The sequence below is a fragment of the Seriola lalandi genome, unplaced genomic scaffold (genome assembly GCF_002814215.2).
Source record: "Seriola lalandi dorsalis isolate HSWRI2012SDOR001 ecotype SW California unplaced genomic scaffold, Sedor1 jcf7180002054340, whole genome shotgun sequence".
NCBI lineage: Eukaryota > Metazoa > Chordata > Actinopteri > Carangiformes > Carangidae > Seriola > Seriola lalandi.
The window spans coordinates 93,054-108,269 of NW_019524893.1; the positions used below are offsets into that span (position 1 = coordinate 93,054).

Here is a 15,216-nt window from a genome sequence, read left to right on the forward strand (position 1 = left end):
TGTGTGTGTGTGTGTGTGTGTGTGTGTGCGTCTGCGTCTGTCTCTCTGTGTGTGTGTGTGTCTCTGTGTGTGTCTCTGTGTGTGTGTGTCTGTGTGTGTGTGTGTGTGTGTCTCTGTGTGTGTGTGTGTGTGTAAAAGTAAACAGAATTGAAGTATAAAGCATGGACCTTTAAATCACAGTATATTTGACAGGTTACAGAAAGTTTCACACGTGTTTCATCACAAAATGTCAGTGTGTGTGTTTGTTTTTATTTTTACAAGCAGGTAAAAGCATCAGAACTGAGACAGGTGAGGATCGTTTCAGGACAGGTGACTCTGCATCCACCTGAACACTCTCTGGTGCTGCAGCAGCTTCTGGACACTTAAACTTTAAGTCTGAAAAAGAATACAGACTTTACCTGGATCAAGATTAAAGCTGCAACTTATTATTTTTTATTATCGATTAATCTATTGATTACTTACTTGATTAATCGATTAATCCTTTGGCTGTGAAGACCAAGGTAATGTCACCAAAACACAAGATTTTCAACATGTTTTTGTCAGAAAATGCCCAAAATATTTAATTAATTATGAAAGTAGTTGCAGATGAATGAATGAATTAATAGTGTAGCCACACTGGGCTGTATGTTCACTAGAATAGAAAACCAATAGAAGGATGGAAAACTGATAATGTTTCTATTGTTAGCTCTTCATCGTTAGTGGGATGAAGATGTAAATTGGAAAATGTTGTTACCTAAGTCAAACAGTTTATGTACGGTGGCTGTTTTAGGACATTTCAGCCTTGAGCTTTACACTGAGGTCCATTCACATCTGGCATTAGCAGCACTTTCAGGTGAAAAGTGACATTAGCATGATAACGTTATTGCGCATGTCGACTATGACAGAAAGTTAATGGAGCTCAGTGCAGATGTTAGCGATATACAGCACCAGAGTCTTTACAGGTTTTATTTCTCGGGGAGAGTAAATCCACATACAAGTGAATATAACCTTGTGTGACAAATATTTCACGACTTCCCCCTTGGTCTTTTCCCATTGTCTCGTCTCACCTCCGGATGTAAAACAAGAGTCGTCTACCGACTGCACCACCCGAGAAATCCTTCAACCTGATCTCCACATTAACATCTCGCTGTGTCCAGATTCAGCTGCTGATCTGGTGAGTATGAAGAAAACAGAAACCAGGTCTGTTGTGGTGAAGTGAAACATCAGAGTTTACTCTCACAGTGAGGTGTCATCTGTAAAAAGTCCTGCCACACTTCTGGAACAGCTCTTGATTGATTACAGGTGAGTTTTCTGTCACTACTCTGAGTAGTAAGTTTAATTTTATTGGTCCAGTATTTTTAGGTTAATTTCCTGGAAACTTTCCTTGTAATTTCGTGAAAATCAGCTGGTGTTTGGATGTAAACTACAATGTTTCAAGAAAAATCTAGTAAATGATGTATTAAGGAAGTGACAAAGAGTTCATAACCAGACGTCAGTTTCCATCAGTTTCCATCAGTTTCCATCAGTTTCCTAGAAAAACAAAATTCTTAATTGTTGATTAGATAGAAAATGTTCCACTAAGTCTCTTTGGAACCAAGCTGATGGACAAATTATGAAAATAGAAAATAAGTCTTTGTGACCAAGAATTTGAGAATAAATTTTGCTTCAGGACCAGTTGAGGAGCTGGTCCTGAAGCAGGGCAGGACTTCAACTTGATTCACCTAAATTTACAAAGTGGGAGAAGCCACTGGTTCCATAAGTATTTTCCCTCACTTAAAATTCCCATTTCTTTAAATGATCTCCTCTGGTCAAAGTAGAAACACAGGACTCTCCTGGAGAACTGAACCATGCTATAGCTTTATGTTAATTCTATTTATTTTAACTTTGCTTTTAGCCCAGACGTTATACAGGACACCAGAGTTCATGTCCAAGTAATTTGCCTTTTTATTTACTGAGCTCTTTCCCAACCAAACTGTACCATACTGGCTTTTTAACAGGATGATTCTTACCAACATTAGACGTTTTAGATGACACAGTTTCTCTTTCACATTCATGTCAACAGCCTCGTAGTTCTGACTTTTTATTAAAGAACCAGATACTTTCAAATTTAAATGTTCATGTATGAGTGATTCAACCAAGGAGAGTTTATGAAGTGAACTCCTGGTCCTCCTCCCACTTTGCAGCTCTGTAACCTGTTGTTTTACTTTGAGATAAGTCCACACAATTATAACCTGAACAAACTGCCCTTTTATCGCTTTGTTAGCTAGCCAACTTACCATTTTTCTTAATGTAGCAAAGCAGATGACGTCATTGTTAACAAACGGCTACTAATGTTAGCTTCTACCACATGCATTACTGCAGCAAATCCGACACAACAGGTCACTGATAGAGGGCCACAGACTATGGTTAGCTAGCTAACAAGCTAATATTATCAAAACACAAAATCTGATGCATCAATGGCAACACGATCCATCAAAACACAGCACAGAAATAAAGAATGGTTCAAATCTGAAGTATAAAATTGGCTGGCTGTTCACAGCTGTTGAGAACCTCCAATATGGCTGCCAGGTGTGTTACATCAGAAAAAAGCCCTTTATACAAACTAAATACATTCTGTTTCTGTGAGCTTTTAGTTGTATACAGAGCTAGCACATTAGCCTTCAGCTAGCTCACCTGCCAATACTGACGTGCTGTTGCTGTATAAAGTTTCACACTGGATCATTTTTGTATGATCACAGTTTCAAAATCACCCAATCTACACAAAAGTGTTTGGTGGATTGGAGTTTGTGAGCCAGGCAACCTTCTTCTCCTTCGCCTCTCGGTCAAACGTATCGTAAACCGAGTCCTTAGCGACCGTCTTTGCTTGCACTGGGATGTCAACCACCCCGACGTAGTTCTTTTTGGCCACCCGAGAGCTCGCTGTAATGGTGTACGCGTTGCTGCGGTAGCATTTCATGGACGACATGCAGAAGGTCTCCCTCATGCCCCTCCTGAAGTTTGCATTGTAGACCGAGTACAGGGTCGGTTTGGACGCCGTGGAGCTGAAGGAGATCCAGGCGATGGCCGTGAAGAAGAGCAGCCCCTGCCTGCTGGGTTCATCGGACTCCCTCGGGTGCCACAGCTGGGCGACGTAGAAGGGTGTCCAGGTGAGGAAGAAAACTGAGTTTAGCATGAGGAACATCTTGATGGTCTTGACTTTAGTCCGTGGGACGATGTTCATTGTCCGACGCACCGTGTGGCCATCTGCGCTGATCCTCCAGATGTGACGGACCACCCGCTGGTAGAACGACACAACCAATGCCACCGGGACAAGAAAACCTAATAGCAGGTGAACGGCGGCATAGGCTATACTGCCCCAGCTGTCCGGGAGGAAAAAGTCACAATGACTGCCGACTGTAGACGTGGATCCATAGAAGAAGAAGCAGGGTGAAACGAAGGCTGCATCAAACAGCCATGAGGCCAAGATCATCTTCTTCGCTTTCTCCCTGGACACCTTGAAGCTGAGCGGGTAGACGATGGTGTAGAAGCGGTCTACAGAGATGGAAAGCAGGACGTAAACCTGCACACCAGGACACAGGTGCTGCAGGTAGCGTACAGCTTTACAGGCAGCAGCGCTCAGCGGCCATCGTCCTGAGGCGACCTGCAGGAGGACAAACGGGGCGCAGCCCAGGCTCATGAGCAGGTCGGCACAGGCCATAGACACCACAAAGTAGTTGGTGGTGGACTGAGTCCGTCGGCTCCGGTGGATGACCAGGCAGACGAGGGCATTTCCCAAGATGGAGACCAGCCAGAGAACCCCAAACACCAAGCCCAGGACGGCAACCTCGCCTGAAGTCAGCTCATACGAGGTGGAGGTCCTGTTGGGCTGGCCAGGGGACGGGCCCTCGAGGCTGCTCAGGGGAGTTGTGGGTAAAGTTGCCAGGACAGTCGAGTTTTCCCTCTCAGAGTAGTTAAATGACATCTGATATGTGAAGGACGGAGAGTAAAGGGAGGGGTTGACTCCAACTGTTTTTGATGACTGGGCATAAACCATAGCTATACAGCTGCACCGGAGAGGAGCTGTGGAGACAGAGAGACAGGTTCATCATTAGTTCAGACACTGGACTCTGTCGGGCCTGAACCAAGTGTTAACCTGTTTATCCAGATGCCCAGAACAAAGAAGTGTTTCCCCCTACAGTAGGACTAGTCAAGTACAGTTGGTGAACAGTCATACCAAACCTGGCAACCTCATTGTACAACAAGATTTCAGGAAGCTGCACCCAGATGCTGAAGAAAGAATTCCAACAATTAAGGTTGGTTGGTTTGTAGTTACATAGGAAGGAAAGTTAGTTAGCTGGGCACTTGGTTGGTTGGTTGGTTGGTTGGTTGGTTGGTTGGTTGGTTGATTGGTTGGTTGGTTGGTGTATTGTTACATTGGTTGGTTGGTTGGTTGGTTGGTGTATTGTTACATTGGTTGGTTGGTTGGTTGGTTGGTGTATTGTTACATTGGTTGGTTGGTATTAAAGTAATGTTCTCTAATGCCTTAAAGACCCTGGTAAAGATGCTTCTTGTTGACTCCAATGACAAATAACAACATATTTAAAAGAATTAGAGTGCGGTCTCTAACTAAGAAAGTCAACATCACTGAGTGAAACAGCGACATGCCTCAGCTGGCTCATTAGGACTTTAAAAACTTTAGAAATGTCTAATGAAGACATAGTTCCACTTCAGAAATCACATCTGGGGAAACGTGAACTCTCTGGAAACTGAAGGTTTCCAGAGATTTTACACTTTCATACACGTTCATACACGTTTCCTGGAAACATCAGAGTTTTAAAATGTAAATCTACAAACTCCTCACTTTCCTTTTATACAAATATAAACACATATAACATATTGAACACATCAGCAGCAGATAATTCCCAGCCTGTGCTGCAGGTTGATTTCATTAGTCCGTCACAGGGATCCAGTTCAGTGTCCACAGAGACCCCGCCCTCCTCTGAGGTCGCCCATTAACGCTGTGGAAAAGCTCATGAGGGAGAAGCTCAGTGTTTATCGCTGCCTCTGTGTTTACTCTGCTGGATTTCCCTCTTAGCAACCTCCTCCATCCTGACTGATGGTTGGATGGTAAACCACTGAAACCAGTGAAACCAGGCCACAACACAGACCTACACTGGGTAGGAGGAGACTAGTCCGACATTTACTGAACATATTGGTAATTAAAAACTGATTATGTGAATTAAACTCTGCTTTATTGTCAGATAAGTCAAAATAAAACAATAAAAACACATGTTAACAAACAGCAACTGATACTGAGGGTCAGTTTTATGATTTGGCTTAAATCCTCACTCACTCAGAAACTGTTTAAAAACACAAGCCTCGTGATTTTATCTTTGTAAATCATGTGAAAATCCTGATATCACTGTGGAACAGCTGCTTATGATCTAACAGGAGAACAGCGAGAGAAAACAGATGCATTATTATGTTGTTATATACAGTATTATAAGAAAATACAACAATGGACTGATCAGTATGAAACATATATAACAATTAATGTATTTTAATATTCTGTAAACTGCTCTGGCAACAACATGTTTTTGTTCATGCCAATAAAGCTTCTCGAATTGAAAACTTATATTTAACAATGTTTATCCCTCTGAAAATCTGGTTCAGTATCATCAGGTAAAGTCTGACTTCTTGATAATGAACTAAAACCAGGTTCAGAAAAGACCAGGATCAGGACTACACCCAAAAGTATTCAATAACAGTTTTATTTACAGGTATATTTAAACAGGTTTAAACAACTTATTATACAGTAAATGTAGAATTTAAAGTCACATAGGAAACTGCACATGATCACTAATGACAGTAACCTCTTACTTGAAAAGAGCAAGTTAACTTTAAAAAATGAAGTAAATAAAAATATAAAGTCAACATATCTAAGCTCTAAATCTAATAGTTGTACAGTATTTGCTTAGTTTTTTCAAGGCAATCAAATTGTCACATTTTACAGAGCAGTGAAAATCACCAAGAAGGAAACTGATAAAACCCAGATCTGTTCTTACTGTAATTTAAAGTCATTTTTATAAACAGTCTTTAATGTTTTGTTGACGTCAGATACACATCGCTTCACATTTAGGCCTGATTTAAACACTGGGACTGATGGGGTTAATCCACACAGTGGCCACTTTATTAGGTACACCTGTATGTGCTAATACAATCCAATACACCTGTGCTGACAGAGACTCTACCTTTATGAAGATCATAGTGTCCAGTTTGTGTCAGAGACATGTTTAATTAACTCATTTCTAATATTTTATCCTCCATAATTCCACATTAACTACATTAATAATAATCGAAGGGTTGAAGAAGAACTCATATTGTTTATTTAATTAAAAGTATAAATATGACAGTAAAACTACTTATTATAAGCAACAGTATGTTTTATATTATTATATTATTATATCTTATTACCTTATTATATTGTAGTTTTTACCGATGCAGGTGTTTTTTGTGGATTTAAACTACTTTATACACAGTTATTGGTTTGTTCAATAACACTAAGTGTATAATCTGATTATATGTAATAAACTACATTGGAGTCAGAGTATAATTCAGCATCAATGTGAATAAAGCAGAAATAATATTTTACGTATGAACTGTATTTGAGTTAAAGTACTTAATTACTTTCTAACGCAGTTTGCAGTTAAATCTTTACATGTGTCAGATAATAACAAACATCCCCCCTGAACTGTAGAGAAACAGAAGTTAATTGTAGTATATGATGCAAATATTAATTGATAACTATTTTCTTGATTATTTAATGAATTGTTTGTTTTATTAAATGTCAGAAAATATTGTCACAGATTCTTTTAATGACGTTTAAAGATGTCACAGTGACCTGAACATAAAACACAAAATCTGACACTGGTGAATATAAGAGCTTTGATTAACTAATTACTAAATTATTATAGTTGACAATTTTCTTTCAATTAACTGAGTTATTGATCAGCTGTTTCAGCTGTGTAGTCATGTGTTAAATGTGTGCTTAAGTACAGTATTGAATCACTGTTACATTACACCACCGCGCTACGTAAATGATATCATATATCTCAACAAATATAGTTTGTATTAAACCACATTAAAGGTCTCTGATGTAAAGGACTGACACACAAACCTGTTCACACCTTTATAAAAGAACTGTGGCTCCTTTAAATCCAACCTGGACTCAGTGAAGAGTTGAACTCTTCATGGAAAAACACTGAGACACAATTCAACTGTTTAAAGTCAATTATTATGTTTTTTAATTATGAAACATTTAAAGCTTAAAATTCATCTTAAAATAAAACGATCCAGTTTCCTCAGCATCACAACACGGAGTAAACACACTGTGGCTGTTTGTTCCTGCTGCACAACAACACAATACGCCTGCAGCTGATACTCAGCAGTTTAAATATGATAAATATGATTATTTTATAAATAAATATGAACATATGTTTCACAGGCTCAGCTCCATCCTACACTCTGATCTTCATCACAGCTTCTTCATCTTTAAAACAGGGGCTATAATCGATCGATCACTAATCAATCAACAAACAAACAAACAAATAAACAGATGAACAAGCTGACACAGACCAGGACCGGCGGCGGAGCAGCATCACGGATCCAGCCTGCGACATGTCTGCTCCTGCATCTGGTCCTCCGCGGTGGGAGACTGATGCAGGAGGAAGGACCAGAAAAACCTGGTCAATAAAACCGGATTAAAGGCGGACCGCGGGTCCCGGTCCGCAGCGGATCAGACCGGATCCGAGTTGGAACCCGCCGCCTCACGGTGTCAGTGAGCCCCGGCAGAGGAGCGTGTGTTTGTGGGTGAAATGTCGGTGTTTTGTCGGCGGACTCACCGGAGAGCAGAGCAGGAACAGACGCTTCATTTTGGTGTTTTTCCGTGATTCAGAGAGGGAGGGGGAGGGAGGAGGGGGAAGGGAGGAAGAGGAGGAGGAGGTCCAGCAGGCAGCAGACACCATGGCTGTTTGGTCCGTGAGTCTGTCCACCTGTCTGTCTGACTGATGAAGAGGAGTGAGCAGTGCCGGATGAAGCTGATTCTGAGGCCCAAAGCAGAAACCACCCCTTCACTGTTCTATGGTTCTACTGTTCTACGGTTCTACTATTTCCTACTGTTTCCTACTGTTCTACTGTTTCCTACTGTTCTACTGTTTCCTACTCTTCTACTGTTCTACGGTTCTACTGTTTCCTACTGGTTCCTACTGTTTCCTACTGGTTCCTACTGTTTCCTACTGTTTCCTACTGTTCTACTGTTTCCTACTGGTTCCTACTGTTTCCTACTGTTTCCTACTCTTCTACTGTTTCCTACTCTTCTACTGTTCTACAGTTCTACTGGTTCCTACTGGTTCCTACTGTTCTACTGTTTCCTACTGTTTCCTACTGTTCTACTGTTTCCTACTGTTTCCTACTGTTCTACTGTTCCTACTGTTTCCTACTGTTTCCTACTGTTTCCTACTGTTTCCTACTGTTCTACTGTTTCCTACTGTTTCCTACTGTTTCCTACTGTTTCCTACTGTTCTACTGTTTCCTACTCTTCTACTGTTTCCTACTGTTCTACTGTTTCCTACTGGTTCTACTGTTTCCTACTGTTTCCTACTGTTTCCTACTGTTTCCTACTGTTCTACTGTTTCCTACTCTTCTACTGTTCTACTGGTTCCTACTGGTTCTACTGTTTCCTACTGGTTCCTACTGTTTCCTACTGTTTCCTACTGTTCTACGGTTCTACTGTTTCCTACTCTTCTACTGTTTCCTACTGTTTCCTACTGTTCTACTGTTTCCTACTGTTTCCTACTGTTTCTACTGTTTCCTACTGTTTCCTACTGTTCTACTGTTTCCTACTGGTTCCTACTGTTCTACTGTTTCCTACTGTTTCTTACTGTTTCCTACTGTTCTACTGTTTCCTACTGTTCTACTGTTCTACTGTTTCCTACTGGTTCCTACTGTTCTACTGTTTCCTACTGTTCTACTGTTCTACTGTTTCCTACTGTTCTACTGTTCTACTGTTTCCTACTGGTTCCTACTGTTCTACTGTTTCCTACTGTTCTACTGTTCTACTGTTTCCTACTGTTTCCTACTGTTTCTTACTGTTCTACTTCATACGGTTCTACTGTTTCCTATTGTTTCCGACTGATCTACTGTTTTCTATTGTTTCCTACTGTTCTACTGTTTCCTACTGTTTCCTACTGTTTCCTACTGTTTCCTACTGTTTCCTACTGTTCTACTGTTTCCTACTGTTCTACTGTTTCCTACTCTTCTACTGTTCTACTGGTTCTACTGTTCTACTGTTTCCTACTGGTTCCTACTGTTCTACTGTTTCCTACTGTTTCCTACTGTTTCTACTGTTCCTACTGTTCTACTGTTTCCTACTGGTTCCTACTGTTCTACTGGTTCCTACTGTTCTACTGTTTCCTACTGTTCTACTGTTTCCTACTGTTCTACGGTTCTACTATTCTACTGTTTCCTACTGTTCTACTGTTCTACTGTTCTACTGTTTCCTACTCTTCTACTGTTCTACGGTTCTACTGTTTCCTACTGTTTCCTACTGTTCTACTGTTTCCTACTGTTCTACTTTTTCCCACTGTTTCCGACTGTTCTACGGTTCTACTGTTTCCTACTGTTCTACTGTTTCCTACTCTTCTACTGTTCTACTGGTTCCTACTGGTTCCTACTGTTCTACTGTTTCCTACTGTTTCCTACTGTTCTACTGTTTCCTACTGTTTCCTACTGTTTCCTACTGTTTCCTACTGTTTCCTACTGTTCTACTGTTTCCTACTGTTCTACTGTTTCCTACTGTTCTACTGATCTACTGTTTCCTACTGGTTCCTACTCTTCTACTGTTTCCTACTGTTCTACTGTTTCCTACTGGTTCCTACTGTTCTACTGTTTCCTACTGGTTCCTACTCTTCTACTGTTTCCTACTGTTCTACTGTTTCCTACTGGTTCCTACTGTTCTACTGTTTCCTACTGTTTCCTACTGTTTCCTACTGTTCTACTGTTTCCTACTGTTCTACTGTTCTACTGTTTCCTACTGGTTCCTACTGTTCTACTGTTTCCTACTGTTCTACTGTTCTACTGTTTCCTACTGGTTCCTACTGTTCTACTGTTTCCTACTGTTTCCTACTGTTTCTTACTGTTCTACTTCATACGGTTCTACTGTTTCCTATTGTTTCCGACTGATCTACTGTTTTCTATTGTTTCCTACTGTTCTACTGTTTCCTACTGTTCTACTGTTTCCTACTGTTCTACTGTTTCCTACTGTTTCCTACTGGTTCCTACTGTTCTACTGTTTCCCACTGTTCTACTGTTTCGTACTGGTTCCTACTGTTCTACTGTTTCCTACTGTTCTACTGTTTCCTACTGTTCCACGGTTCTACTGTTTCCTACTGTTTCCTACTGTTCTACTGTTTCCTACTGTTTCCTACTGTTCTACTGTTCTACTGTTTCCTACTGTTCTACTGTTCTACTGTTTCCTACTGTTCTACTGTTCTACTGTTTCCTACTGTTTCTTACTGTTCTACTACTTCATACGGTTCTACTGTTTCCTAACGCTTCCGACTGATCTACTGTTGCCTACTGTTTCCTACTGTTCTACTGTTTCCTACTGGTTCCTACTGTTCTACTGTTTCCTACTGTTCTACGGTTCTACTGTTTCCTACTGGTTCCTACTGTTCTACCGTTTCCTATTGGTTCCCACTGTTCTACTGTTTCCTACTGTTCTACGGTTCTACTGTTTCCTACTGGTTCCTACTGTTTCCTACTGTTCTACTGTTTCCTACTGGTTCCTACTGTTCTACTGTTTCCTACTGGTTCCCACTGTTCTACTGTTTCCTACTGTTCTACTGTTTCCTACTGTTTCCTACTGTTCTACTGTTTCCTACTGTTCTACGGTTCTACTGTTTCCTACTGTTTCCTCCTGTTCTACTGGTTCCTACTGTTCTACTGTTTCCTACTGTTCTACTGTTTCCTACTGTTTCCTACTGTTCTACTGTTTCCTACTGTTCTACTGTTTCCTACTGTTCTACTGTTTCCTACTGTTTCTTACTGTTCTACTTTTCTCTACTGTTCTACTTTTGTCTAATGTTCTACTTTTGTCTAATGTTCTACTGTTCCCTACTGTTATACTTTTCTCTACTTTTCTCTACTGTTCCCTAATGTTCTCTACTGTTCCTTACTGTTCTACCTTTCTCTACTTTTATTTTTGATGTCCGTTGACCTTCACACTGTGATGGCGGTCCTCTCTCTCTCTCTCTCTCTCTCTGCAACATGTCTGCTCTATAAAAGGAAATGATGTTGTCCATCTACAATTATTGGTCTGATGCTGACGGGGGCTGCTGTCGCAGCACGTTGTCATGGCAACCACAGCGCCAAGGAGACAGTGATTTTCCAACAGGCCAGTTGCTAAAGGCAACCAACAATGGTGCTGATGGGAGGGAGGAGGAGGAAGAGGAGGGAGAGAGAGAGAGAGAGAGACTCATGTAACACATAATAAAACCTCATAGGTATGGAAGCCCATTCCTGCCAAATAAGAGATCCCATTCACATATGATGAAAAAAAAAAATAAATTATACATGATAACATACTGAGTCATAACTTTGTGTTCATAAGTCTTAATTATGCAGTTTTTATTTTGATAAATTTCATCAAAAAAAAGACCAACTCATCATTTTGTGTAAACCAAAAATGAAAGTGTTTTTTTTTCTTTTTTATATTGACGGTTACCTGTCATGACATACTAAAGGTCAGTTCATTTAATGTTAATCAATATATTTATTTATTTGACTTTTTAAATTAAAAACATTGGTAATGGCTGTTTTTTTATTGGTCAATAAATAACTATTACTTTCTTCTAGAACAATGAATTACTAAATGCAAATTCAAAATTATTAATGTAATGAAAGTGACAGAAGTGATTTAATAAATCAGTAGTACAATAGTCAAACTGGTCTGATAAATCAATAAATAATGATTCAAAAGGTTAAAGTGAAACTAATGTGGATCTGGACTTGGTTGAAAAGTGACCAACCATCACACCCATACATACACACATACATACTTTCAGATGTTGTTCCTGCCCTTGTGCTTACTGCTTTGTGTACTGTACCCTGGTCTCCTGTTTTGGTTTGCATTGCCTGAATTTCTGGTTCCTGGGAGACTTCAACTCTCTTAGTTTGCTGAATGGCTGCACCTGTGAGGAAGGGCATCAAAGCCAGGTTTCTTCGGCCTTGTCTCTCTCTCTCACTGGAATCCCGAGCTCCTGACATCCTCTTCATTTGTGGTTTTTGTTTTCCACCAAACAAAACAAGTCACAAACACACATGGCTTTCCCTATATCCCACATCTCCACTACACACTAATCACTGACCTAACATCCCATGAACTTTATTTGTTACAAATTTGAATTAAAAGAAATATTGCTTAAGACGACGGTGTGGAAGTTCCTTAATTGTTATGATTTACATGAACTGTTCTTAACAATACATACATACACATGTAGATTGATTCATTGATAAAAATGTCATAGCATAGGGGCATTGAGTGGCACAGTGGGTTGAACAGGTGCCCCATATGTAGAGGCTACAGTCCTCGCTCCAGCATAGTATAGTAAGGCACAAAAATGACATAGTATAGTAAAGCATAAAAACAACATAGTGTAGCAAGGCATAGAAACGTCATAGTATAATAAGGCATAGTATAGTAAGGCATAAAAAGGCATAAAACCAAATAGTATAGTAAGGCATAAAAAGGCATAAAAACGACATAGTATAGTAAGGCATAAAAACGTACATAGTATAGTAAGGCATAAAAAGGCATAAAAACGGACATAGTATAGTAAGGCATAAAAACGTCATAGTATAGTAAAGCATAAAAACTTTATAGTATAGTGAGAAATAAAAAGAACATAGTATAGTAAGGCATAAAAAGGCATAAAAACGTCATAGTATAGTAAGGCATAAAAAGGCATAAAAAGGACATAGTATAGTGAGGCATAAAAAGGCATAAAAAGGACATAGTATAGTAAGGCATAAAAAGGCATAAAAAGGACATAGTATAGTAAGGCATAAAAACGTCATAGTATAGTAAGGCATAAAAAGGCCTGAAAACCATAGTATAGTAAGGCATAAAAAGGCATAAAAACGTCATAGTATAGTAAGGCATAAAAAGGCATAAAAACGTCATAGTATAGTAAGGCATAAAAACGTCATAGTATAGTAAGGCATAAAAAGGCATAAAAACGACATAGTATAGTAAGGCATAAAAACTTCATAGTATAGTAAGGCATAAAAAGGCATAAAAAGTCATAGTATAGTAAGGCATAAAAAGGCATAAAAACGTTATAGTATAGTAAGGCATAAAAAGGCATAGTATGGTAAGGCATAAAAAGGCATAAAAACGTCATAGTATAGTAAGGCATAAAAACGCATAAAAACGACATAGTATAGAAAGGCATAAAAACTTTATTGTATAGTAAGGCATAAAAAGGCATAAAACGACATAGTATAGTGAGGCATAAAAACGACATATAATAGTAAGGCATAAAAACGTCATAGTATAGTAAGGCATAAAAAGGCATAAAAACGACATAGTATATTAAGGCATAAAAACGTCATAGTATAGTAAGGCATGAAAAGTCATAGTATAGTAAGGCATAAAAAACAACATAGTATAGTAAGGCATAAAAAGGCATAAAACGACATAGTATAGTGAGGCATAAAAACGACATATAATAGTAAGGCATAAAAACGTCATAGTATAGTAAGGCATAAAAAGGCATAAAAACGTCATAGTATAGTAAGGCATAAAAACGTCATAGTATAGTAAGGCATGAAAAGTCATAGTATAGTAAGGCATAAAAAGGCATAAAAACGTCATAGTATAGTAAGGCATAAAAAGGCATAAAAACGTCATAGTATAGTAAGGCATGAAAAGTCATAGTATAGATAAGGCATAAAAAGGCATAAAAAGGTCATAGTATAGTAAGGCATAAAAAGGCATAAAAACGCCATAGTATAGTAAGGCATAAAAAGGCATAAAAACATCATAGTATAGTAAGGCATGAAAAAGTCATAGTATAGTAAGGCATAAAAAGACATAGTATAGTAAGGCATGAAAAGTCATAGTATAGTAAGGCATAAAAACGACATAGTATAGTAAGGCATAAAAAGGCATAAAAACATCATAGTATAGTAAGGCATGAAAAGTCATAGTATAGTAAGGCATAAAAACGACATAGTATAGTAAGGCATAAAAATGCATAAAAACGTCATAGTATAGTAAGGCATAAAAACGACATAGTATAGTAAGGCATAAATGCATAAAAACGTCATAGTATAGTAAGGCATAAAAACGACATAAAAACGACATAGTATGGTAAGGCATAAAAAGGCATAAAAACGACATAGTATAGTAAGGCATAAAAAGGCATAAAAACGTCATAGTATAGTAAGGCATAAAAAGGCATAAAACGACATAGTATAGTAAGGCATAAAAAGGCATAAAAACGTCATAGTATAGTAAGGCATAAAAACGCATAAAACGACATATAATAGTAAGGAATGAAAAGTCATAGTATAGTAAGGCATAAAAACGCATAAAACGACATATAATAGTAAGGAATGAAAAGTCATAGTATAGTAAGGCATAAAAATGACATAGTATAGTAAGGCATAAAAAGGCATAAAAACGACATAGTATAGTAAGGCATAAAAACGACATAGTATGGTAAGGCATAAAAAGGCATAAAAACGACATAGTATATTAAGGCATAAAAACGTCATAGTATAGTAAGGCATAAAAACGACATAGTATGGTAAGGCATAAAAAGGCATAAAAACGTCATAGTATAGTAAGGCATAAAAACGTCATATTATAGTAAGGCATAAAAAGGCATGAAAACGTCATAGTATAATAAGGCATAAAAAGGCATAAAACGACATATAATAGTAAGGCATAAGAACTTCATAGTGTTGTAAGGCATAAAAAGGCATAAAAACGTCATAATATAGTAAGGCATAAAAAGGCATAAAAAGGACATAGTATAGTGAGGCATAAAAACGTCATAGTATAGTAAGGCATAAAAAGGCATAAAAACGACATAGTATGGTAAGGCATAAAAAGGCATAAAAACGACATAGTATATTAAGGCATAAAAACGTCATAGTATAGTAAGGCATAAAAACGACATAGTATGGTAAGGC

General features: G+C 38.6%; 1 protein-coding gene across 1 annotated transcript; it reads right to left on the minus strand.

Annotated features, from left to right (window-relative positions):
* Nucleotides 1-22: 22 nt before the first annotated feature.
* Nucleotides 23-7,913, minus strand: gpr19 (G protein-coupled receptor 19). The gene is made up of 2 exons (XM_023407613.2): nt 7,860-7,913; nt 23-4,038 (listed from the first exon to the last, which is right to left on the minus strand). The coding sequence occupies exon 2, from the start codon at nt 4,010-4,012 to the stop codon at nt 2,735-2,737; it is 1,278 nt and encodes a 425-aa protein (XP_023263381.1). The 5' UTR covers nt 4,013-4,038; nt 7,860-7,913; the 3' UTR covers nt 23-2,734.
* Nucleotides 7,914-15,216: the final 7,303 nt, after the last annotated feature.

Coding starts and splice junctions, on each gene's coding strand:
- gpr19 (XM_023407613.2), bottom strand. CDS start 4,012: ATGGTTTATGCCCAGTCATCAAAAACAGTTGGAGTCAACCCCTCCCTT.